We start from the raw sequence: 27,059 nt of genomic DNA on the forward strand, positions 1-27,059 counted from the left end.
TTTTCAAGAATCTAATGAGTTGACCTGTCATCCTTCCAGAAGCACTCAGAAGAATCTTTTGGAAGCTGAAAGAAGTGAACAAATGCTTTAAAAATTATTATATCTTCTGTATAACATAATGAAACTTGACTATGGCTTCTTAAACAGCAGCTCCTTCAGCTTGTGAGTTGTTCCACAAATATGCTTTGTGGCTATCAGCTTGTAACTCCACTCTCATCGTTGCATGCTCTTGAAGTTCTACTGGCTTTGCATATGGTAACTGGTCAGTTTGACCAAGGTACTGTATGGGTATGGGCTTTGGCCACTATCACGCAGAATCTTATCTTTCATAAAAATAAGGCAAAGAGGTTTTAAAAGAATTAAAAAAAAAGTTGAAGAGCACATGCACAAGTAGAACCAGGCTCCTTAAAACCAAAATCAGCTGTGTATCTCTAACTTTCAGAAAGCACATACATATTTCTTTACAACCAAATTGATAATCTTTGGGACTTTCTTGCATCCTCCTAGAAAGAAGCCTTTTTCGTTTCCCTTTTAGGTCAGTAAATATGCTGGCAAAAGCATCTTTTGTGTCTACACAGTGAAAAAATAAGCTTTTTTGGGAAGGTAGGTATATGTAAAAATTAAAGACATAAAATTAGTTGTATAGGAAAATATTTTAATTCTCATGTGTGATGTGTTATCTGATTTTACACTGACTTTTACAGTTGATTTACAAAGTGCATGTTGTTCTTATGACAGAAAATGTACAATTGTACTAATACCCAAAATACTAATCTTTCCACAAAATTTTATTTTTTATTGAGTTATTAAACATTTATTGCATTTATTTTATTCTTAAATTAAGAAACTGCTGCCTTTTTTTGTTTCTTTTAATTTGAAATATTGGACTCCTCATCTAAGCAGTTTAAGCAAAACCAAAAAGCCATAATCGCACTCAAAGTGACCTGTTCTAGATCTTAGAATTGAGAAAGAACTTGAAAACTAAGATAATTCTCATACAAATTGGATTAATTTTTCATAAGACTAGTATTCCACTAAGGATATAAAAGTCTGGATTTTGTCAGAGATCCTGAGTTAATACAGTTTTTGGCATTTCTCTGTTTTGAGATTAATTGAATCAATACCATGGCTGCCAAAATGTTTAGTTAAAAGAACCTTGCTTTCAATTTATGCTAAAAATAGCGCTAAAGTTGGCAGAAGCACTGTGAGCCCTAGAACCTGTTTTTGTGTTTGAAGCTCACTTGCCATCTGCTCATTGCATTTGTTTTAGTAAAAGATACATTTTTAATTACTTTTCTCAAAAGATTTTTGGCTCAGTGTTGAAAGTGAGACAACAAAAGTACTAACCAAATCAAGTCATAATAGGGGAATTTGCAGAACAAGTTCTCCATAAAGCACTTGGTGTGCCTTATATACGAGCTGTGGCACATGACTTTAGCTCTATTTATGCAGAAAAGTATGATATGACCTTTACTAACTACCACTTTACAGTCTGATGAAAACTGATGAAGGTCCACTTTCATTTTAATTTCATTGTAGTATAAGAGAAGATAAATTTGTGTCTCTAGAGCATCAGTGTTCTATGTAGTTATTGGGAGTACCTGCAGGAAACCTTTAAGTGACTTGGATGTCTCTGATTCTTGGTAGAGCAGTGTCTGGAGCCTGAGACATCTGCTTCCTGGAAATAGTCAAGCTGACAGAGTAGCACTGTATGCAAGGGCTTTGTATTTTCTTCTCCTGCCCCATGTTTTTTTGTTGAGATGCTATTTCCTTTTTTGTTTCTGTACTCTTTTTTTCCATTTTTTTTCCCCACTCAGGAAATGGCAGCAGGTAGGAGTCCTTATGGACTTGAGAAAGGGAGGCAGTAGCTGTAGTCATCACAGCAGTATGTGGACGCGAGTTCTCCATTTTAACACACTTGAGCTTTCAGTCAGGGGCATAAATACATCATTAGTAATAACCATAAATGGAAAAGATATGGCTTAGTTGTTGCATAGTTTTTTTGAGGATCTTCATGATGTATTTCTGGAGAGACCATCAGATGCATTAGAATTGTGCCAAGTATCACTCTCCTGGAAGTCTGGAGGGTTTCCTTGTAGGCAAGTCACTGGTGTCTGTTTCAGCTGCATGTAGTTGTTATCTGTGAAGTGTCCCTGCCAAATGCAATTTAAAGCAGCGCAAGACAGAACCACAAGTGCAGCATGAAATGGTCTTATGTGCATTGTCAGAATGAGAGACAACTCAACAAGTAGAAGTTGTGTTGCTTTTCTTGCTTGAAGCCCATTTGCTTACAAACTTAAGGGTGTTTCAGTATTGTTTTAACAAATAGCTTCTAAAGAGTTCCTACTTGACCTTTGCAAAACAAGCCATTAAAACCAGCCATGTTAATATGAGACTCCAGAAGACTCTTCAGGAATGAGTGTATTGGAGCAGATTGTGTGGCAAAGCATACATTGAGAAAGTGGCTGTCAGAAGAATCCAGTCTAGCAAGGTGACTGGTGGATTAGGTCAGTAGCATCTTAAAAAAGCATCAGTAACTATTAGGGGGCTAAAGAATACCTGTGCCAGCTTGAAAGCAGCTTTGTCTAGCTATTTTTCTGGAAAACTGTGTGATGAGAACCTTGCGTTGATCTGCTTGATGGCTCCATCCAGTCCTTTGTTTGATGGGCTCTTACTGCAAAAGAGAGTGGACAAGAGGAACTGATTTCAACCTGCTGTGACTTGGGACCTTCCAAAATGGTGAGAGGCAGAGTGTTTTGAGCTGCATGACATTTTATTTTTATGAATTGTTTTATTTCTTTTATACTTGAGCAACTTCAATGCATCACTCTGTCTAGACTTTTTTGTTTAGTGATCTGAGGATGTGAGCTAGCAAGGCTCTTTCAGGGATATTGGCTGAAACATCTTGCATGCTCTTTTTTTAGAGTTAATGGTGGAAGCAGTACCTTTAATACTTCAGAGTTCATTGCTATAATCACTATCTTAGAAGAAAATGAGTTCTTGGGGAAAAATAATAATTATTTTTTTTTATAAACTAGATTCTTACAAAATAGCATGGTCCTGTTCATTGTATTCAGCTTGTACCAACTTAATCTGTTAGAAATCTTCAGAATAGGGAGCAAGGACTGAAGTGCAGCCCTTGTTACAGTGAGGAGAGTTTGTTTTATGCTCTGTTCCTAATGTGGTACACTTACCCTTTGCTATGCATTACTTCCTAAATCAATAAATAAGCTGTAATGGAAAAGGTAGCATTTAATAAGTAAAGACATTGTATGGCTTTTTTTTTTTAAAGATAACAAAATATTGATTCTGCTATCAGACCTACAAAAGGTTAGTTTAAATTGCAGAAACTGGAGAATAGGGTCAGTTCATATGCATATTTTTGTTATTGTTTAACTGCTAACTATCTACTGTTAATTAAACTTCTTTTTTTTCAACTTCCAGATAAATCATATGGTATTCTGGGGAAACAAGAAACTATATTAATGAGCATCAACTCCTTAATTATCCTTGTGACTACATAACAGGGACACATTCATGTCATTTCTTTGTGCAATAACTTTTGCTAAGAAGTATTTTTAAACTGATCATTAATTTTATGGCCACAGAAATGAGATGCAAAATTTATGCTGTTGTCATTGGCACAGGTTCAAGGCACTACTGACATTATGTGTGATTGTAATGGAATGGCTGCCAACTAATGAGTCTATAGACATTTTGTTTGAGCATGCTTTGCTTTTAGATGTCTGATTAGGCAGCAATGCTTTCAATTATGCTTGCAAATTGTATTGGATACATTTACCTGATGCCCATTGTTGCTTTGTAGTTTGGTTTTCTATTACATAAATGCAAGTTGAATGCTTTGCTTTAATTTATTGATGCTTTTCAGGTGTATTTTTAGGTACTTGGCACCTAAAGAGAGGAGTAGTGGCTTGTGCTGCTCAACACTGACTCCTCCGACTGTTCAAGGAGTAACACATGGGGCTTCAAATGCAGTTCCCTCTAGCCTGTCTCAGTAGGTGGAGTGTAAATTGCAGTGCAACACCCTGATGGAGGAACATTTAAAGTAGAAAAGAGACAGAGATTATTCTGAGGGGGAATGCAGGACAGAACCAATAGGAACCCTCTCAATGAATTGTCAGGAGCAATATCCTTATGTATTAGTAACATACACTTCTAAGATGTATTTTAATCCTGTGAGAATTAGGAGGCAAAATCCGAAGGTTGAATCTGGCCTGTAGTAATTTCCCTATGTAAGTACATTCAAATGTTGTGAAATGTTCCTTGTTAAAGCTTCAGAGCAGATTGAATCAGCTCTCTATCAGCATGCCTGCAGTTCTTTTGTACAAGTTAAATAATTTAAGGATTACATTTCAATGTATAATATGAACTTCCAAATACATTGATTCAATCTAAAATAAAAATTGGAAGATTTTTTGTTCAATCTAGTCCTGCAAGGCTACAGGTTGCTTGTACCTCTATTTATGGTTTGTGACCTATTCTCCACAATTTTGCATAAAATGTGGATGCCTAAATGTAGTATTGTAGCTGTATATGGCATTTACATATTTGTCTTAGTAAGTTGTGTAGTGTTTTGTTGTTTGTTTTTTTTTTGCCTCCTCCCTGCCATTTTCTCCTTGTGTGGAAGTTTTCAAGCCTTTATTTGGGATTTAACATCTAGAGAATGATTTGGAGATACAAACTCGCTAAAAGCACTGAGTGTGTAACTTCTTTTTTCATAATAACAGGTTTTTTTGTTTTGTTTTGTTTTTTTTAAGAGCACCTTGAACTTGAATATTGTACACTTAGATGCTTGTTTTATTATAAGTCTGTGCTCTGTACCCATAGCTTTTGTTGTTTCAAATACAGGATATACCTGGGGTAGGTACATGGTGTGCCCTAAATACATATGTATGTATGTATTAAAAAGCCCCTTGTGTCTAGATCTGGCTTTTATATGAATGCAAAGCACAAACATTTACTGAACTTCAAATCTTAAGCATAATTTGGAAATGGTAGTATTGTGACTTAATGGAAAAGATAGGTGCAACTTGCATAAGAAGCCTCTTAAGAATATGGAAGAGATTATGTATTGCTGAGTGGGGCACAATTCTCTGGAGATGTTCTTCCTACATATTTACTTGCCTATTTATCATCCACTAGTGCTATTCATTTAAATATATTTAGGTTTACTCTTACTATTCAGCCTGTGAATTTTGAGTGCTGGAGTGTGGTGTTTGTGGAAACATTTTTCCTCTGTAAATACACCCTAATAGTTTAAACTTATGCTGGCACCTTCATGAAGGTTAAATGATAGTACATTTATTCATAGCTGATTAGGACACTTTTAATTGACAAACGGCTTATATATATGCTATATATGTGTGTGTGTATACATGTATATATGTATATATGCACTTATATACACACATTATATAGATGCATATTCTGTTCATTCTAGTACTAGTATTCTAGTTTAGGATGGAAACAGTGAAGCAAGTTTTGATACAGTATAGGTTGTGAATATCATGTCTGCTCTATTTATAGGGAATCTATTGTCTAATAAAGATATACATATATTGACAGAGAAAGGCAACTGGTCTCTGATATGTAAGTGTGAAAGATAATCACGCTAGTTGTAAATATGGCATAATAATTTCTGTTCATGTTCTATCTGCTCTCTGGTTTTCTGTTTAGAGGAAGAGGTGAATCCTGGAGGGGGATAATTTACTTTTGATTGGTTTGACAGGTGTGATGAAATGCAAATATTTTGATCAGATTAACACGATGGCTGGAGTGCTACTTGCAGGATGGCCTTGTCAAAAATAGATTGGAGTCAGGTTCAGATTCAAAGCAGTTGTTATATGTCATGGGAGCTTGAAGGGAAGCTTTCCTGAGGAAAGCATGCTAAATTAGTTAAGGGAAAACCAATTTGGTATTTGACAATTGTGGGATATAAAGGAACTTTTTGGGCAGACTCTGAATTTTGTATAATTTTCCATTATTAAATTGGGAAGTAAAAGGGTAAAACTCAGCCATGGCTAAGCAGTCCTGATGCATGCAATTCACATGTTTGCAGAGAAGAATATTTTCTCTATGTATGGGGCTTATTTTGGATTCCAAGAAATTAATTATTGGGTACAATGTTCCAAAAGGGAGCACATGAATAGGGAAGCATATCTGGAGGTCTTTGGAAAGCTTTCTCCATGGGAATATACCAAAAAGCAATGATTGAGGAATCTAGCTTTATATGATTCTTGAGAAAATTGAGGGTTGGTTGATCTATTGAAGCATTAGATTAATGATTTTGGTTTGGAGATTTTAATCATGTTTAATTATTGAATTTTCCTCATTTTTTTTAAAGAAACAATCTAGTTTCTTTTTTTTTTCACCTCTTCTTCACCTAGATGGTATTAAAAAAAATCTGAGAAAATATACTGAGTTTTGAGAGGGAAAACTTAGATTTTGTCTAATTAAATGGAAACCTCAACTGATATTGATTTCATTTTGCCTTTCCCAGACCTTTACACTTAATGCACTCTGATCATTGTAATGCATAGGTTAGTTCATAATGTAGATTTTTGTATATATTGTTGTAGGACTCTCAGTTGCGTAAGAAATTCATCAACAGAATGCTGCATGGAGGCACAGGTTCAAACTGGGTGCTGTCAGAATGTGATTCCGTTTTTAGTTTCATGGGAGGAGTACACATACAATATTTGCATAGTGCCTAATTATGGTGAAGAAAAGTGAAAGTGGGCAGAGGGTGACAAACTGCTGCCAGCAGGACTTTGGCAATTCCTTGGAGGAATGTTGCTGCAGTTCCTTCCTGCACATGGTCAGAGCAGAACTTTGGAGCTTAGCACTGCCTGTTTCTCCTGCCAGTGTTTTCCCTTGCCCACCTCTTTGCTGTGGTGTGTGTTTCTTCCCCCCACCGTGTGAGAAGCTGTCAGATGTGCAGTGCTGGGAGTGGGTTCATTATGTGACAGTGCTTAGGGAAACTGCTTCAGCAACATGTATATGGCTGGTTGGAAGGTAGCCCCAGAATAGCAGTGCTTACAGCTGCGCATATGCATGCAATGTACCTGTTACGAGCATCGATGAGAAATGGGATTTCTTCCATTTCAGATAGGAATTGATACCCGCATTCCTAATAAAAATACTTGTCTTTAGAGTCTGTCTGTGTTTGTATGGTAGACTATATTGACTATTAATGTATTTTTTACTTTTACAGAACTGGAAGATGAGGAACAGTCTGAGGTCTCTTTTACTTCGCCTCCTGATAGTCTCTCAATAGCATCTGACCGATATGATAAAGAGGATGAAGCACCTTCTGATGGTATGTGACACTGCTTACCTTAGAATATACTAGATTTGCCAGTTTTCTATAAACTCATGCAATCGGATCCTCGTGATACGAATGCTAGTGTGGGAAATCAGATAAACAGATAAGTATTACAGCTGGATGATTTTCTTACCTTTACAAGAACCTTTAAAGGAACTGAAGAGCTCTCTCTAGTGGTTCTAGAGCATAGTGAAGCTGTCTCAAATTTACACTTTTTTTTTAACTCATGTTTTTTCGTAACAAAGCAGCTTCTGTAGATGCATATGTTTTTGAAGATAGATCAGTGGCTAAAACTGAGTATTTGTAGTAACAAATTGTTTGTTAATTCAACGTTATCAGATTCTTGCTTAATTTTATTGTGCTACTTAATGGCTTACTGTATTATTTATCTAATAAATAATGAAAGAGTTTATGTGATTGATATTTTTCCGCAAACTCCATGCAGAATAGGTTCATAAAATATTAAATTAATTATTCTTACAATGTTTCCTTCCATTAAGACAGTATTTTGTAGAATGTTTTTATTATATAAATTTCAAATTTGAGTTCGCATTAAAAAAAAATCCAGGCTCTGTTGCTGTTTTCCTTGTTTTATTTTGTATTCATTAAATTTAATGCTAAGTATGACTGCTCTGAAGACATGAACAATTGAATATTTCAACAGTTAACAAGCTTGCTTTAGCATGGTGTCCATATTTGAGATTAGTTTATTGTATACATAGTATAAATACCTTCTATGGATAATATCTGGCAATAAATTAAATACATGTACAAATAAATTAACTATGTATATTAATTTCTGGCACTAGAAGTTAGATAGACTTACTAGTGAATGATGTTTTCTGACATGATATGATGATCAAACTGTGCAGCTCCATCTCAAAATACAATTGCTGAATGAAAATATGCTTCCTGCAACATAGCACTCCACATTTTATGTTATCCAGATTATTCCCTTTGGAAACATAAATTGCTTTTATGAGGTATAAAATTATGTTTATTGCAGAACAGGGATAAGTCAAGTACATGCATAAGTGATAAACCTTCTAAGCATTGATTCAGGCTAAAGCACTTTTTTTTTTATATATATATATCCAGGACTCTGTAAAATGTGTAACAATAATCACTTTTTTTTTTTTTTCAGTTTCTCTTTGTTTTTTTGCATGTTGGCAATGTGACCTTCTATTAAGAAATAAAACCAAGCCTTTTTCCTTTCTGGTTGAAATGTAATTATCAGACAAACTGAATATCGCTTTTAGGAAAGCCAAACTAATTTTCCAAAATACAGCTGAATGCAACTTTCCACGTATTTATTATTGCTTACAAACATAATCTTAGCATTATTTCTAATTGTAACTTAATAACATGCTATTGATTTCATAAAGGGTATGTGACAAAATTATATAGCTGTTTAATAGGAGATATGATTATAGATTTGTTTCAAAACAGTTAATCAAGAAAAAAATTATAATATTCATAAACCTAAATAATGAATGCTGTATAATGCTGATGCAAGAATATATGAAATACTGTATCACTTTGAACAGATGGGTGAATAATTCTTAGCCTATTTTGAAAGTTAAAATTATGAGAGTATGTATAATAGCTGCCCAACAGTATCTTGGCTGATACATTCCAGTTTTGGTAGAAATATAGTGGGTGTGATTTTGTTGTATTTAAGATTAGTTTGCCTCACTAGTCTTTCTACTTTCTATGATAAATCCTCTTCAGTTATCTTGTAGGAGTGCAACACGAGAAGTTGAGAAAAGGTGGTAGATTTTGATCTGTAAATATTTCATTTATTGGAGGAGCATTTCTGTTTTCTCTTTGAATGTCCAGTGGTCCATCATTCAAGTCTGCCTACCTAGACTACGTATGAAAATGTATGTTGAGAGAACCTTATAAGTGGTGGATTGAGTCTCAGAGGTGCCATTTGTTTCAGTTCTCCCAGGCATGAATGGGTTTGTTGAAACTCAATACTGTGTGTGGGTTTTTTTGTTTGGTTTTTTTTTTTGCCTTTTTTTTTTGTGTGTGTGTTGGTTTTTTTTTTTAACAGTTTGTTAATGCCCAGTATTTAAAACCTACTCAAGAAGCTGTGTCTGTAAGGTAGATGATAGATGGTTGTGAGCTTAGTTCAGGAGGTGTAAAACCACATTTGTGTATGATTAAGGCTTTTGGCGTTAACAGAGGAACCTAACTGTAGGTAACCAAACTGAGGTGTTTGTTATTTATGTTTGCATCCATTCATATTTTTATGTAAAATGTTTTATATATATTTTCTGCTAAAAAACCCAAAACAAAACAGCCATTTACCTTTATACACGTGAGTTAGACTGCAAGGTTTGTACGACTTCTGAAAGTGTCACTATTTGACTTTGCAGTGTTACTGTTGAAATATAATTTGTGAAGACACCCACTTGGTAACAGATAAAGAATTAGTGTATTACGTGTACATTACAGTCATTGTAAAATCCTGGAGGTTTTTTGTGACCTCTGTCTAATGGTGTATTAATTACAAGAGAGATAATCCATTTAACAATAAGTATGGGATAACTAGATTAGCACAGGTCCCCTAAAGGCCTTTTGTCAAATCTGATTGTTATGTTGTCCTTTTGACTTTTACCTTATGGTAGGCACTAACAAAGTATCTAAACTTTGATGGATTATAAACTCTAAACATGATATGTATTTTTCATAATGCTAATGTAATTTTCTAGGTACTGAAAAGGTCAAACCCCCACATCTCTGTGTGCATTCTAAGTCTGTCTTTCCTTTTAATATTTCTTTTTCTCTGTTCCTCTGGTTCAAAAGTTCACTCAGTTCCCAAATGGCCACCTAATTTTCCAGTTATTCCCTCAAGCCATATGTGTTTTGGTTTCTTTATGGTTTATTAGGTACTGTAGGAAAGTAGCATAAGTTATATCATCTAATGAAATTCAAGCACACTTCAGTGATGCTTTGACTTGATTGCTGGCAGCAATTAAATCACAGTGAAGGAGAATGATGCATAGGTTTACATGTCCAGACACCCTACAGAAATTGGAAGAGGGATAAAACACAACAAAACCCCCAAATAAAATAACAAACCCCAAAACAAGACAGACAAAACAAAACAGCACTGCCAGGCACTCTGTTCTTAACTTGATTTTTTTTTTATTGGCTAACAGCCTGATTGATAGCAAAATCATAACTTGCTGTATGCTAACAGGCAGAGTTCACTTGTAGGTTATTGTGAGCTGATAAAGGGTTAGATGGAGTTTTGATTTTCGCATTGGTCCTTGGTGCACCAGATTAATGGAATTTCAATGAGAGACTGGAGTAGTCACAGCTTTGTCAGAAAAACAAATGGAGATTCTATAGCCATGTCTGCTCATTAATACCAGTTGCCTGAAAGGTGTACTACTTCTCTATACAAAAGACTCAACATAATTGATTTTTGAGCAGGGTATTTTTTCACTTATTGATGACTAGGTTTCTTGCAACTTAAATGACAGGTTTTTGTATAGTACATTGTATAACAATGTTATGTCTTGTAAATTCTTACTCCCCTTCCATCTGTACTTTGAAGAATGTATGTAACAGAAAATATGTATGTCTTGATCAGTTAAAAACCAGAACATACCAAAATACTTAAAAACTCAAATAGGAAGACTTTCTTAAAAGTTGGTGACTATTATTATTACTACTGCTACTTTTGGTTGAGACATTAATGGTGGGAAAAGTTTCTGGGTTTAATTTAGTTTTCAGGTTTCTTAGGATGGTATTAAATGTAGATGTAATGCATGATGACGCTTTCCTATTTAAGAGAGTTATCCTCTTTTATGATCCCAAAGGATTTTTTTTAACAGTAATTTTTGTTTCGCTTTTTTTTGTGGTATGGTAACTTGATTCCATAGTAGGAAATGCCATTAGTATTAAAGAACAAACTTTCAGACTTTGGAAGTGATGTAAGTGATCCAGCTGCTTCTGAAGAAGGTATGTCTGTTTAGCTCTGCAGGGAGTATGTGGCTGGGTAATTAAGAGATCTAAAAAGATCAGAATGAATGCTGGGATAAAATAATTTAGAACATCATCATTTTCATTGAAGGTCTAGAAATGTTGCCTTGAGCATGTAAGGATGAAAGAAGTACCAAAACGTGGTTTGGGACTTGCATGCTCTTCAAATTATCATATTTGGCTATAGCTTATGAATAAAATATGCTCTTTAGTAGAAAACTCTTAAATAGGATGAAAGTCTCATACTAGAAATTCTCTATAGTTGAAGTGCAGGAAAGTAAGGCCAAAGCAAGGTCTTAATATAAAAGGATGCTAAAATAGGATTAAAATAGGATGTTTGGAGGACTTTGGGAAATCAGAATAAATGAAAGTGGTGTGCTTTAACTTTCTTCAGCGTGCAGTCTTGAAAATGTGCAGAACTTGTTGCTCCCTGTAACATGCTTTTTTTGGTATAATTTTTGGATGAAACAATGAGTTTTAGCACTTAATTTTTATGCAGCTCCACGGAGAAGTTTTATACAAGTCTTTGCAGGCTCGATTCAACTGTTTTACATGATCTATAGTATTTCCTTTGCATGAACATCCCATTTTGCATTTTGATTGATCAAGTGAGAATGAAAAGTTGCATGACTAAATTTTGCATGCTGCTTCTTTTGACATTTTAAGTCTCAAATACAAGTACTGATTAAGCTTCTTTCTTCTTTTTTTCCCTGTTTGGTAGGCATAAAGGTTTGAATACTGTCTCTGAAGAAGGGTAGAGTTCAACGCAAGATCTTATCTTTATGTACAATGCATATACAAATGTTTTCCCTGTTTCTTTGATTACATTTCTTCTGAGTTTATTTTTGAGGCACCATATTAAAGCAAAAAACTTTAATATGTTATTTAATAATAAACTCAGTGTGTTTCATCACTGAGCCATCCAGTTAAGTGGTGTTAGCAAAGGTTGGAGAATGGAAAACTCAGCTAGTAGTTTTCTGTTCTCTCTCCTTTTGCCCTTCCTATCCACCTGGTCTTGTATTGGCTTACTACTCTTTTAGTATCATATTCATGTACATGGAGGGGATGTTTGGTTCTCTTGGGGATGACAGCTTTCGAAGTTTACCTTAGTCATTCTAGGAGATTGGTTGTTTTGCAGCACTGTGAGAGTTCCAAACTAAGTGCATCACAGCCATTAAAAGATGTGATACATTTCTTCACTTGTTTTTCTTATAGGTAGATCTATTCGAAGGCAGAAAAATGTATTTCCTTATTCCTTATGTCTCTTTAAATATTCAAGCTTAATTAAAAAAGATCACATTGAGGGAAGGAAAGATCTAAGTTTACTGGGACATTTGATCTTTAGTGGGAAAAGGTGACTTCTACTTTACGCTATTATTAGGCTCTGGCAGGAGGACAGGAGCATCAGTGCCATGCGAAATGGGTAAAGAGAGGGGTTCTGGCATGCCAGCTTTGTTTTGAGGGGATGCTAGTTCCTGTCAAGAATTGTGACTGAGAAATAATCTAATTTATTACTTTTATATATGTATGTAGTTCTGTGTTTTCTTGAATGGTTTAATAGACTCTTCCTGTGTCTGAACAAATGTTGTATGGCAAAGGAAATACTATGTATTGCAGTGTATTATGATTCTGCATTTCTGGCTGAAAAGGTAGTATGACTGATCAGAAATGTTGCTCTAAGAATTCTAAGAAATTGTAATTAGTAATTTAGTTTTAGGCAGGAAGGGTGAAGTTTAGAATTGATATGGTATGCTGAGTCTGTCATAGGAAAGATATCACTAGGGAATTAGGCTGAGACACTTAGATGTCACCCAGAATATAATCTTCTATAAGCTGACGGAATACGATGAAAAGTAAAGCATACTAGAGAGTAACTTAAAATATGAAGATTTTTGTTTATTTTTTTTTTTTTAACCTAAACAAAACCAACGAACAGGATATTGGTGTATTTGAGAGCATATGTGAATAAATTCCCAGATTGAAATCTACTTAACAAATGAGAAAAGGGTGCTAACTTTGCTGAAATTGCCAGAAGTCTTATTAAAGAAGATGAAATGCTTGTTGGGTAGGAGAAACTTTAAGAGTAAAGTCAGTGTATCACCTGCCAAGAAATGTCGTAGGCAAGTTGAGGGTGTCTGTCTCATCTTTCCTAAAAATCTCTAATGGTGCGACTTCAGTCTCCCTTAGGTAGCTTTGTACTTGATAGTAGAGGATACAGGCCCTAAACTTTTTTTTGTCAGTCTGTAGACATTTGTCTCTCTTTTGTCTTTAAAAGACATGAAGATGGTGTATTTCCTTTTTTTCCCCTTCTGTCATGAATATATTTCAAGACTGAGAAGAACGCTTATACCTTTCCACATGTAACTGCTGTTGAAACCTTATGAAAAGAACAAGCAACTGAACTGCTTGCTTGTTTGTTTGTAGGATCCATAACAGTGAGTATAGTAGCAATGCCTTATTTTTGGATAAGCAAGAAGTTAAAAAGTGCATGTGAAATATGCAAAGCTAATCTAATTAATTTTGATTTAAACCATTTGCACAGAACAGAAGGGAATTACTTCTGATAGGAAGCAGTTTTAAGTGAAATTTTGGCCCCATTAAAGTCAACAATAAAGTTAAAAATGGCATCATATAGGTTAACAGTGTGTACAAATTAATGATACTAAGATGTTTCAACTTCCAATTATCATGACAAAAAACTTCCTATTAAACAGTAAACCCCTGTGTTCTTTTAACATTTACCTTTCTCTCATGGGAGAGATGACATGGTTTGTTGCTCATTTTATTTCATCTATGTTGCTTCAGTGACTGAGCAATAACAAAACAGCCGTGTATGCTCCACTAGTAGGTAGGACAATATCCACAATAGAAAACAAATAATGACCTGCTTAATCCATTTCTTTTTCATATTATACCATAATTTTATACAATATTATGGTAAAAAAAAATACCCAAAACAAGAAAAAGCTGAAGTGCAATAGACTTTTCTATTTACTTTATATTGCTTTTTGGCCTAATGTTTTTCTGTATCAGTTCTTATACATCACAAATAGCCAAAATAAAATGGAAGAGGGAGGGTTTTCTTTCAGCCTCTATAATATGTAATAGGCTTTTCAAGTGTGTCTTGGAGGTTGTTTGTTAATTATGGATTTAAGACTTCATTCAGCTGAGGGAAAGTGTTAATAAATTTCTGCCTTCTAATTTCACTGTAATTCCTCTTTTTTCCTGCCAAGCATTAATAGCATATCAGCTTCCATTCTCCTCCTTACTTCTTTCCTCCCAGAACCAGACAGTTGCATCGATTGTAGATGATGGCATTGCTTCATGCTGCTCCAGTGGCAGTTTGATATGGGAACCCTTCCAGTACCCTTCTGGAGGTGGGCAAGTCCAACAGATTTGTTGCTGCTCGGCATTAAAGGCAAGAAGCATCTTTTCCATCCTGGTATCTACAAAGTACAACAGGAAAATGGGTCTGCCTTCAGGTCTGCCCTCAGGTCTGCCTTCAACATACAGTTGCCCCAAACATCTTGGAAGAACAAACTCTACATTCCAAAGGGGAATAGTTTGAAACTGACAAAGGGTAGATTTAGATTAGATATGAGGAAGAAACTCTTTGCTTTCAGGGTGGTGAGGCACTGGCACAGGTTCCCCAGAGAAGCTGTGTTTGCCCTATCCCTGATAGCATTCAAGGCCAGGCTGGATGGGGCTTGAAGCAACCTGGTCTAGTGGAAGGTGTCTCTGCCCATGGCAGGGGGATTGAAATTAGATGAGCTTTAAGATCCCTTTCAACCCAAACCATTTTGTGATTCTTTGAGAACCATAGTGTTTTCTTTGTTTTAGAGTAGATGCTGTGTGGTACTTCATGTTTTCTGTCTCAAGAATGAGGCTGTAGAGGCCTGAATATAAGAACAAAATGGGGGGAAAAATGTAAAGCCTTGCAATAAAACTACAAATTAAGTTTGGTGTAGGCTTTTCTTTCTCTGAATTGGTGATTAGGAATTTGTGCCCATATTTAATTTATTGCATCCACTGAAATGTGTATCAATCCTAATGAACAGAAAAAGATTTTTCCCATCCTCCTGTTTTTGTATTTTAACTGATTAGTACCTTCTGTAGAGGTGCAAATTGTATTTGTAGAGTTTAAACATACACTAAACAGGCCTGTTTTCTGTCAGGCATCATGCAATCCAAGCATTAATTAATGGATTTGGGTTTTTTCCTTTTAAATGAGAGGGAGGTTGCAGTGGATTAATATTTGTGAATTTTGAGATTAAATTTGAATGAGAAAGTAAAAACTATGTCATTAAAAGGTTTATTAAAGCATTTTGCAATGAAAAAAAATGTAAATTAAATCTTTTATGTAAACTGTGTATGCAAGTTCATTATTATCCTTTTCAAGAAGATGTTGCAGGTATTATTTACTGATTAAAAGTCTACAGCAGAAACCGTACTTCTTTGGATATCTGTCAGTAGACAGTATTAGTTTGGCTGATAGTTTCCTCAGTAATTCTTCATAGATGTTTACTTGAATCACTTACAAGAGTAGGATTTAAAAGTAGAGTAGCAGACTAAAAATGCAATATTTTCTCCAAAATATTACTGCAGTTTCTTAACTAGTATTAAGCATAGCCTATTCACTGCTATCCCAATAATGACAGGTGATATACCATGAGAATGTTAGCCTTATCTTCTCTACTGGTGGTAGTCAGAAAGAGTTTTGGTCCCATATTGAGCTAGGAATTATGGATAATCTTACACTACAAAACGCAGGAAGTCTGGTCTAAATAATTTTCTGCTGTCTTTCTGAATACTTGCTCTATCTACCTGAACACGTATTCCCTAATGGGAGTACGTCACAGCCTGACAATAACTTTCCAGATATATCCTAGGCTTCATGTAAAGCATCTTTTTGCTGGTTCCTCAACAGTAAAATTTTGTATTTCTGTGTATGGACATGGGCAATGTATAAATGTTCACAAAGCGTATTGAAAGATGCAGTTTGTGTACTTCACCTAACTGCACTTGTGTATCGCTGCTTTGCATTGAAGAGTAAGGGGAAAGGATTAGTGCTGAAAGAATGTGAATGGGACAGAATGATGTTTGGACTGTGTACATGGCTGTGCTACAACACAAGTATACAAGTGAAGTGAAGGTGGTCCAAGTCTTTTTGGTCGATAACAGACAAATTGTTCCTTTGCAAACATGGATACAGGAAATGGGCCTTATTATTACAGTTGCCTGGAAAAGAAGCTGATGAAAGTGTAGTCACTGGCTTCCAATTAAAAAAAAGTATGCTGGCCTGTTTTCATGTGGAGAGTCTGACGCATTCCCATACTTCTGTTTTGTATTTAGCAATTGGAATATGTATGCAAATGAAGGTAGTGGGGGAGTCTTTGATTTTTAGAGCAGCTTTCCTTGTATGAAAGTAGGGGTGGATTAATTTTCCTTCCATGAGCAGCTTCCTCAGAAGCTAGTTTTAGTACTGTATTTTAACAGAAAAATAACTGGTGAGACTACCACAAACTTTTTTGATCAAAGCTGTTTGGAATATTTTAGTAAAACTGTTGTTCTGTAATTGTGTGTGTAAGAATGTGTAAGATAACTGCATAAGAGCTGAAAATACACAAGAGAATGTAGTCATAACATTAAGAAGTACAGAGATTGTTTTTTTTTTCTCTAATCTGTACAAATAACACTTGGAATTTTAGGTTAAAAATAAAATCTTCAAAATAAAGGGTTTTTTTCTTTTCTTTTTTTTTTTACTTGTTAACCACAACATACTCACAGATTTCATTTTGGAAATAAGGACTGTGCGATGCAGTCAATAGAGGCGCATATTGCTTTTCTGATATGGGGCATACCTTTTTTTTTTCTGTCTTCATTTGTTGGAATCTTCCAGTGCTCTCATTCACTCGAGCGATATTTCGAATGTGGTATCAAAATAATGTGAAAATGCCACAGTGAGCTGGTGATAATTGATTTACTCCATCACACTGAAATACCTCTTGTTTTCCTCTTCCTCCTCCCTTGGGCAGTAATCATGAGATCAAGCTGCCAGTCTGTAGATATAATTTTTCCAGTGGTGCCATCTGGCTCCTTGGCACTGGAAGTTGTATTGGCTTCTTTGCTGTTTCCACTGATTTTTGTCAAATGTTAGTCTGTTGATGAGATGTCTTTTGCTAGTGGGTGCTGATTTCCACCTCCACTCAAGTCAGTATTATTTTTTTATTGGTGTTGTAAGAGACTCCTTGTATGGTTGTTTTTTTTTTTTAATGGAATTTAGGACTGAATATGGGATCTCTTTGAGGAAAAATCAGGATTTATGCATTAATTGTCTTCCTTCATCTATGTTTAAAGTACAGTTTCCCAGGATTTTTGTATTTTTTGAATAGCACTGATATCACGTTCTCTCACAGGTTTTTTATAGATCTTCAGTGTTACTGTAGAATTGTCTTCTTTTTAGCTTGGGGAGTTCTCACTTTTTAAAGAAATTATTGGTAAATAACAAGAATTGGTAGGGTCTGTGTAACAGATGTAATAAGCTGTGTGTTTCGCAATAGCCAGCCGACCAAGCTGTCTTTTGTACTGCAGAACTACGCTTTTATTTTTTTTATGTCAACTTTTATTAAAAAAGAAAAAAAGTTAAAAAATTATAGAAATGGTGGCTCGGTAAAACAAACACATCTGAGCTGCTTTATTCTATTCAGGCTTAGCTGCACTTCACTGCCATACAAGGTGTAATGACAGTATTGATAAAGAGTTAGAAAAGAATGCTCTGTAAATAGTATTTTAATGGGGATGGGAGGTGGGAGGAGAATCCTCTTGATCTAAAAGCTTTTTGCAATTATTATTGTTCTTTTTTTTTTTCTTCAATTTTTTTCTTTTTTAATTTCCTCTGCTGGTCAGAAACATTCATTTGGGGGAGAGGGGCAGAAATCAGCCTGAGGTGCAAGGATCCCAACAAAATATGAGGAATGGAGTTTCAGAAAACACATTTTTATTCAGCTCAGAAAAGCAATTTTAAATATTTTGAGTGAATTAAAATCCAAGGCCCTTTCTATTATGTAAGTGAACTCTTATTAATCAGACTAATTAATTTAAATCCTTTATATATATATATATATATATATATATATATTTAAAATTTCATTTTAACCTCCATTTTGAAGTGCTGTGTCTCAGATGAATAAATTATACTCATCCTTGGGTGTAAATCTAGATTTTCTTTTCTGTTGAAAGTATTTTCTTAGAGTTGTAGAGCTGTTCAAGGTAACCTTGTGAGCTCTCAAACATGAACAGCTGTGTTTAGTTGGTCTGTTGGAATATTTTTATATTACTATTACTAAAAGTAGAAAGTAATAAGCACTATTTGTTTATCTGTTTATGTTTATTTGTACTACCCTAGCGTAATGCCTCTGTTAATGAAATACTATTAAACTGGTATTTAAATCAATATTGTTGTGCTTTTCCAGCACTGAAGAAATTGTCCAATACTGCAAACTACAGGAGTAAAAACACTCCATGGGGCAAGGAGAGCCTTAGTGGGGTTTTTGTAGCAGTTGGTTTGAATTAAATTTCAAGGATCTGTTGGTGTATCTTAACAGTAGTCTTTGAAAAATGTAACAGAGAGGGTGTCTGAATGTGGGTCTCCTTATCAGTAACTTGACTCTGATACAAAGTGGGTATTTTTAACATATGTGTTCAGCTGAAAGAAATCTATAGAAAAGGCTATAATAGCAAAGTATGGCAAGCACAGTTAAATATGCATCATCTATTGTTAATAGTAAAAGTGTTAGTCTTTAGTTTCACAGCATCTATTCTCTCATGAAAGATTTTAAGGGTGTAGGTATTTCATGATTTTCTGAAATAGTGTCAAATCTTTTTGTTCGTAACTAAATGTGAAGATAAAATGTTGCTGCTAATCAATTGTCTGGGATGCCACCTCATTAAGATTTACACGATCATCAAAAATTGCCGGAATTGTTTGTTGGTTGTATCCTAACTCAAATATATAAAGGGGATACCACAGCATTTTTCTTTAGAATCGCAGGGAGTTCAGTGACCTTTTGTGGCAAATTATGTAGAAAGAAAATATTTATATTCATTTAAAATAACCTCCATGAAGAAATAGTCTCATTACCCTGTTTGATCAATTCCTTGCAGCCTGAGCTGTAGCATGCTGCTATTGCCATTGGTTGATGGAATACACTGAGAAGTGGCTAATGGTGATGGTGCTCATCAGGACAGGGTTCAGCCAGCGGTCAGCAACAAATAATTCAAGACTGTTTCTAAGTTTGTGGCTGGTGGAATTTGCTTCTTGCCCCAAGCCAGCAGCATTGCTGAGCTGGGCTATTTGATTAGAAGAGAAGCATATTTGCTTCTTAGCAACTGCACATTTGCACAACACACAGACCTATACTGCCTCCAAAGGTTTGCCTTTTGTGAGGGTGGAATAATACTTTTCTGTTGATTGGCAGACAAAAGAGATCTTTGCAATGCAGAGGAGTTTACAACCAATTTTTTCTTTGTCTTTTGTAAACTTATTGGAGGTGCTTCTTAATTTAGCATTGTCTGATGCAGATTTGTATATGCAACGCAACTGGCCATGATTTGAACTCCTACATTTAAGCTATTACTGCTATGCGTATTTAAAGGACAGATGCATACTTAGGCTTAATCATTGGTGTGTGCAGCTTTTTCCCCAGCAGGTGTACTTAATGGAAATTATTTTCTACTGTATTTTGACATAAATTTTAATACGTGTATTACTATTTCCCATGCAGGAGTGATATTCCTTTCAGAGAAGATAATGATAAAATGAAAGCTGTTCTATTTGTGGTGATTTTTTTTTTAATATCTTAACACAAATGCAGCAGTGATTGCAATTCTAATGGTGTGTGTGTGTAATTTTCGATGTAACATTTCCCACAGGAAGTGAGTCTACAGAAGAAAATGTGTCTAGTCAGTAGAAGGCAAAGGTATTTATAGCACTGGTAATCCTTGAAAAAAGACAATTTGGGAAAAAGAAAGCCTGGGTTTTACAGTCCTAGGAGGCCAGGGCAAGAAAAAAAGAAACCTTTTTTTTTTTTAATGGTTTTACACCTCTTTTCACTCCTGGCCTGTGTTTTATTGTGGAAGTTTCCATACTGCCATAGTGGAGCAATAAATCACTGATGTGGTTACTGAAATGCTTCATGAAGTAGTAAGTACAGTCAGTGTTAAAGTGAACTTTTGATGCAGATATCTGCTTGCATGTTTTCCTAAATAAAAGATATCTTTCACTTTTGTAACTAAATGGATTTTGTAATCTGTTAAAACTGTATCTTTTAAGGGATAGTGAGAATTAAAACAGGAGTGTGCAATAAAAGCATTGTGGGCCATATGAGCATGGCTAATGTAAGCATCAGGAAGTTTACTTGCTAATATAACCATTTCAGTGGCAATTCAGAGCCCAGAGGGAAGAGGAATAAAGCTCTGGTGAAGCACTAGCAAGTCCCAGATGTCTCTCTTTAAGTCAACATTAAACCTACCGTTAAACCTACTAAAGTTTTAAATCCATTTTCATGTAGGAATTGGTTTTTTGTTTTTTTTTTACTTTCTTTTTTTATTTGTTTTGTTTTGTTTTTTTTTTTCCAGATGAACAATTTAAAATAAATCATAATCCAAAATGTATGCTTTTTTTTTTGAGAATTTTGAGGATGGCAAGGGGGTGAGACAAAATGAAAACTATGAGGGAGAATCAGTAGCTATTCAGTGGAACAGGTATTTAGGGTGTGCATACTGCTAGGCAGGAAGCAAGGTGTAGAAATGGGTACAGCTGTTGTTTTGGAGGACTTGGAAGGGCTGATTGGTGACTGACTTAATTCTCTTCCTTGTTAACTTTGTATACATAAATTTTCAGAAGAGTGTTTTAATATGCTGGTAGGATTTCACAGTAAGCAGGGAGAGGTCTTAGCTTTGGCTTCATTTCTCAGACATTCGAAGTTGTGATAGTGTGATAAGGTGGCTGCTTGTTATGCTGCTGAATTGCCAGAGATGCTTAAACCTGGTTGACTTATTTTGGTACCTGTTAAGGTGCTACCTGTGTCCTACACAGATTTTATTATTCTTTCAATAATATATGCACAATGAATTAGTTCTGGGTTGGTTTTTTTTTGCTTTTTTTTTTTTTTTTTTTTTTGATAGCAGAGAGCCTTTAGTAAGTGTTAGGCTTTTTGAACAAAGTAACTAAAATATGGAGGAATTGCCACATTGCTATGGTCAAAACGCAACTGTAGCCAGGGTAGAATGCAGTAGCTTTTACAATGGCAGTATGAACAATACCCAGCAATTGAAGAGCAGGATATGAGGAATATCTCACCTAATTGAAATGACAAGGGGGATTTTGCATAGGTAGATGCAATTATTCATATTGGAGGTGGGCCAGAACGCTGGGGTTATTCCCCTCATCTTGCTAATTAGGCTTTCAGTTTCATTAACAGTCATTGAGATATTGAGTGGCTGACTTGTGTATGAACATAACCATAATACAGATAAAGAATATTTTATTTAATTATTAGTATTCTTTAGAAACATCTTTTAAATCATGTTAAGGAGTCTGTATAAAATTATTATGGATCATTTTTGATTGTATGGCTTAAAATAGGTAGAAATAAAAGAATGTTTTAAGATGTGCAGAACACTGAGTGTATCAAGACTGAAGTCAGCAAGCCTGTGCCTATGTTTGGGTAGACTGTGTACCATACACAACTGAGCCACTACCATGTTTATATTAGTGGCATTTTTTTTTTTGTCTTTTCCAAGATAGCATTTACAAGGATTTCTAGCCTTAGAAATATGAGAAGGGAAACCAATCAAGCTTTGTTGTGCTCCCAGGATGTTTTCAACCTGGGGTGAGTTTGAACAGGTCTGAGGAATCTACAGTTATTGTTGCCTGTAAGCATTAATTTAGAAAGAATAACTTCATATGTGTGGCATCTTAAAATTCCCTTGCTGCTATAATACACTGTCATTGGAATATTTTTTCCCTCTCCCTGTTAATTGCCTTTGTTCTTCGGAAACAGACATTTTGAAGAAGGTTTTTGTTTGGTTTTATTTTCCCTTTTAGGGAATAATAATGAAGTGTAGTGATTCATACTGTACTATGATGGTACCAAATAGCTGCTTGTTATGTTTTGGAAAGGGCCTTAAGTGTCTAAACCTTAATTAAATCTCTAGGCTGGTCTTTTTTCAACTGACTTCTCCTGTTCCAAGTTCTCTGATTAGTGTTGTCTCAGGAGTGTCAGGTAGAGAAATTCTTCACTGTACCTGTAGTTAATGATGCTTCATGTCTTAAATTAAAAATAGCCTTCAATGAAAGACATCACAAATATAAACCAGGAAGGTGAAAATACTGTACAAAAAGCAAATCTGCTGAGTCAAAATGTTTAAAAATCTGAAAATCACACGTGTGAAACTGAACAGGCCAAAACAATGGTAACAGTCTTACAGCAGAGAAATAAATTGGGTCATTCAGAACTGGAATTGTTTAGGTTGTTTGGGTTCCCATGCCTTTTGAAAATTAGAACAATGCTATTCTAAGAGTCTTACAATAGAGTGTGGTTACAACAGAGCTAGATATTCTGGTTCCCATTGCTGTACAGATGAGGCCATAATTTGTCCTTTTGGTTTGATACTTACACAGATGATTCTCCTGTAGTTCTTCATAGACCCTTTGGGACTAAGAGTCAGTTGTCTAGCTCTGAAGACTTTTTTGTGTTAGTTTCTTCATCTGTAAGATTGTTCTAAGTAATATACCAATGATTTGTAAATATTTTGAACAAAGTTATCTTTGTGTGTCGTATTTCCTTTCCAGTAAATCCATTGACTATACTTGTGAATAAAAATATGTTCATGAAAGAAGAACAAATAGAACAGTGATGGGTTATTTTATTTATTCAATATACTTCTAACCTTGCACAGAAATAAGTTTTGGGAGTGATATAAGGATGCATATTAGTATAGATAACGCATGAAGAAGTTGATCCCATAGTCTTGTCTTTAGTACTTGTATGTCACTGACTGGCTTCCATGTAGTGTTCTTTAGCACAATTTTGTCAAGTGTTTTTCAGGTATTTGAAAAAAATGAAAAAGTCATGAAAATTGGCTAAGTGCCTATAAATGTATGTAATGTATGTTTCATGTGTCATCTTATTTTCACTGGATCAAGGCAGTTTTAGAATCCTCCACTGTATGTATGTGCCCTTCATTTGAATGAACTTCAGAGAACCTAACTGGACAAAAACAAGAAGTGAGAGAAAAGTTTTGGAAACTGATATACTAATATACTAGTGGAGAACCTAGGTTGTACAGAAGGTGTGCAGCAGGGACTGAAATGAAATTGTCAGTTGACTAAAAATGTAGCTGTCAAGTAAGGAAAAGCCTAGGTGGTTAGAAATTCAGCTGTAGTATTCTGTGCATTGCCACTTATTGTTATTTCCATATTACTATATTCAGACTTTAAAAGTCAGCATTTAGAGCAGCATCCTACTTCTTACTGTAAGGATCATCTTTCGTGGTCTTTTCCTCACTTTTTCTCTTGTCAGTCAGATATATGCTAAGCAGTCACAGAAGAAAGTATGCAGTTTTCTGTGAAATGCATGAGTCAGTACATATGTGACATCCCAGTCTTACACACGCGGTAACCTTCTCTCCACCCCTTCTCTCTCCCTCTGTCCAACTGCTTACATTACCTTGGGGAAGTTCGTTCATGGGTGCTGCAGGGGAGAATCAGTAGTGGCACAGCAGGTCTGAAAATGCAATGTTTTCCCTGATTTTTTTCTATTTTATTTTAAAAGTAATGAAGCCAACAACATTTTATAGCATTTCTAGAAAGACATGAATGCTACTTCTCTGTTATGAAGAGAAGCAGTGGAGGCAAAAGGAATCTGGTTAAGAGCCAGGACTAGTTCTACATTTTCTAGCTCCTGCTTACATGGTAAGATCTCTCCGTTATGTCTCACACTTTCCAGCTTTCTGAAGTTTTTGACAATTTGAAATGCATATTAAAGGAACATAGGGTAAACTTTTTTTTTCCTGTCCTCAGAACCACATCATTTATTAACAGATGTCATCCTAACGTGTATACAACTTCCATGGCCCTGAGTGTTATCGTAAATGGTAAAAAGACTCTTTGGTTGGCTTTAAACTGATGCCACCTTCTGAAGTACAAGAGGTGTTTGTAGTTTTGTATATTGTCCTAGTTTTAATAATATTATTATTTTAATATGAAAATGTTTGTGTTCCTCTAACTGTTTTAAAAGAGCATATTGTGCTGTGATTTTTCAATATCAGAAAAATAATTTAGATTAATACCAAGGATAGGATGCCCCATCCCACTACCCCCTGGACTTAAAGCAGTGCATTAAACTGCTGATACAGACAGTAAAACTGTGAGGTTTTCTTACTAGTTCATTTAAGGGTGTTGCTCTTTTATGAAAAAGGTGGTGATGCAATTTAAAGGCTGGTATATAGAAGGTACTAAAAGCAGTGAACTACTTTCTGGAGGCAATAATAAAGTGCTTTCTATCTGAAAGATCACAGCTAACTTATATAAACTGGTGGAAAAGTTTATGAAAGTTACTCTTCAACTTGCAAGTGATTGAAGTGATTTGGCTTCACTTTAAAAACAGCAGCCTAAAACTGAGCTGCCTCAGTATTATCATTACTCCAAAGCAGCATAATTACCATTAGGAGAGAATTGGTTCCTTTAAAGGAAAAAATAATGAAGGGAAAACTTCTTAAAATGAGTTCTATTACATTTTTCTTATAAAATTAGTCTTTCATTTTGTTGATTAATGCTTGAGTTTAAGATTTTGATGTAGGCATTTCACCATTATAATTCTGAAATATGGGAAGTCCTTGAAAACATTCCGGGATTGCCTTCTGTCTGTCTGCCTTGTAAAAGATCCTTTCAGTTAAATGGACCATCCTCCTTAAATGATGTCATTAGCTTGGATTGAAAAGACATTGCCTGCAGGGAAATCATTTAATTGTCTTAAAGTGCTCTACTTCTGTAGATCTTGAAGCAGCACCCTCACTTCCATCTTTGTATCTGGTAATTCATCTACAATTCTGTATTTAGTCTCTGACGAAATATTGAGATGTAGTTTCCACTTTTATTGGAGAAATTTGAGACCTTTTATAGTCTTGTCTCTGTCAAATGGATGGAAAAGTTTCACTTGTTGAAATGCAAATGGGTACCATCTTTTTTTTGACTTAAAGAATTAATTTAACTTTCATTCATGCAACGCTTTATAAATATTTATGTATTGAACTTTTACATTTTGCTGATACCAAAATATACTTATTTTACTTGTGTATTTCTAAAATCAGAAATATTTGCTCGTTCAAACAGTAGGTAAAGTTTTCGGGATAAAATACAACCTTTTTCATTTTAACTTAAGGTAATGCGTTGCATTTAGGAAAACAAAAATAATGACCATCTATTTTTCTTTGGACTTACCAATTTCTCAGTCATGTAAAAGTCAAATTATCAGGGATGCTGTGAATTTTTAATCAGGTAGGCATTCTGACCACGAAACTACCCCAATGTGTTTCAGTGAGCTACTACTTGAATTAGAAAATTTACTTAAAAATATATTGCAAATTTTTTTCTATAATCTATTGCACTTATGTTTTTAAAGTATCAGTTATTTAATCTTAAATACTTCAAAGCAGAGAGAAAAGTGTTTGAAAACTCAGATTTTTATATATGCAGTTTTGGGCTTGGAGAAATGTAGTACTGCAAAGGCTTCAAATCTTTCATAAAACTCTGCCCCTTGGAGAGGCTGGTTTTGCCTTTAATGTGGAAGAAGTGGTGTTTCTGATGCTTTAATGAAAAATCAGTAAGTGTTTATATTCTCATATTTCTCTGCTGTTGAAATAGTTAAAATGCATTTTGGGACTACCACTGGATTGGTTGGGTTCCAATGAGTTGTTTTCTCACCATCAAGTTGTTTTCCTCTATATTGCGGCATACTGATCTGAGGAAGGGGCTTTTTAATCTTGTTTTAAATTTTGCTCTCTTTGTTTGATCACTTTTTCAGCTCCTATCAGTCTTTAAGGAAAACTCTCTGGTAGCATGCCTAAAGCCTAGGACTGCAGATTCCATGTTTGTTTTTCTTCTAATGCTGCCTACCAAGCTCTGAGATAGACTGGTTTGTTTATTCTTGTGGTATTTTAATTGCAGTTTGTGTTAGTTGAACTATGCTAGAAATTCCATGTGAACTTTTTATCAGAATAAATATTTAGTGTCTGTTCCTGCTCCTTCTGTAGCAAGTGTCAGTTTTCCACAGGGCCGTACCAGGTTAGGATGACTGCTCTGTTTTGCTACTCGAATTTCTGGAGTCAACTGTAATCCCTGTCAAAAGCTTCAGAAATGGGTGGTTATAAACAGAGTACTGAGGAGCCTCCAGGAATGAAGTTGCTTCCTCGGCCTCACCAGTGAATTGTGTATGCTTTGATTCCAAAATATTTATATCCTTTACCATTTTTAATACCCTCTCATATTAACTGTTACAATGTAGCCATAATGATTTCTTTTTTTTTTTTTTCAAATTTGCTAAACCCTGTCTCTCAGTTCCTAAGTTCTGTGGATAGATTGCTTTTTAAAGTATCTCTTCCTTTTACTTCTCAGTATCAGGTGTATTGCCTTTCAGTTTCATTGAATGTCTCCTTG

The 27,059-nt window shown here is 35.0% G+C and overlaps 1 protein-coding gene across 1 annotated transcript in view; it reads left to right on the forward strand.

Moving 5' to 3' along the window:
• SKAP2 (src kinase associated phosphoprotein 2) overlaps nt 1-27,059 on the forward strand; it is a 116,137-nt gene that overhangs the window by 15,544 nt on the left and 73,534 nt on the right. The window contains exon 4 of the mRNA XM_031045001.2: nt 7,235-7,339. Within this exon, the coding sequence (XP_030900861.2) occupies nt 7,235-7,339 (105 nt within the window). The remainder of the gene's footprint in view (nt 1-7,234; nt 7,340-27,059) is intronic.

Source organism: Melopsittacus undulatus, chromosome 1 (assembly GCF_012275295.1).
Source record: "Melopsittacus undulatus isolate bMelUnd1 chromosome 1, bMelUnd1.mat.Z, whole genome shotgun sequence".
NCBI lineage: Eukaryota > Metazoa > Chordata > Aves > Psittaciformes > Psittaculidae > Melopsittacus > Melopsittacus undulatus.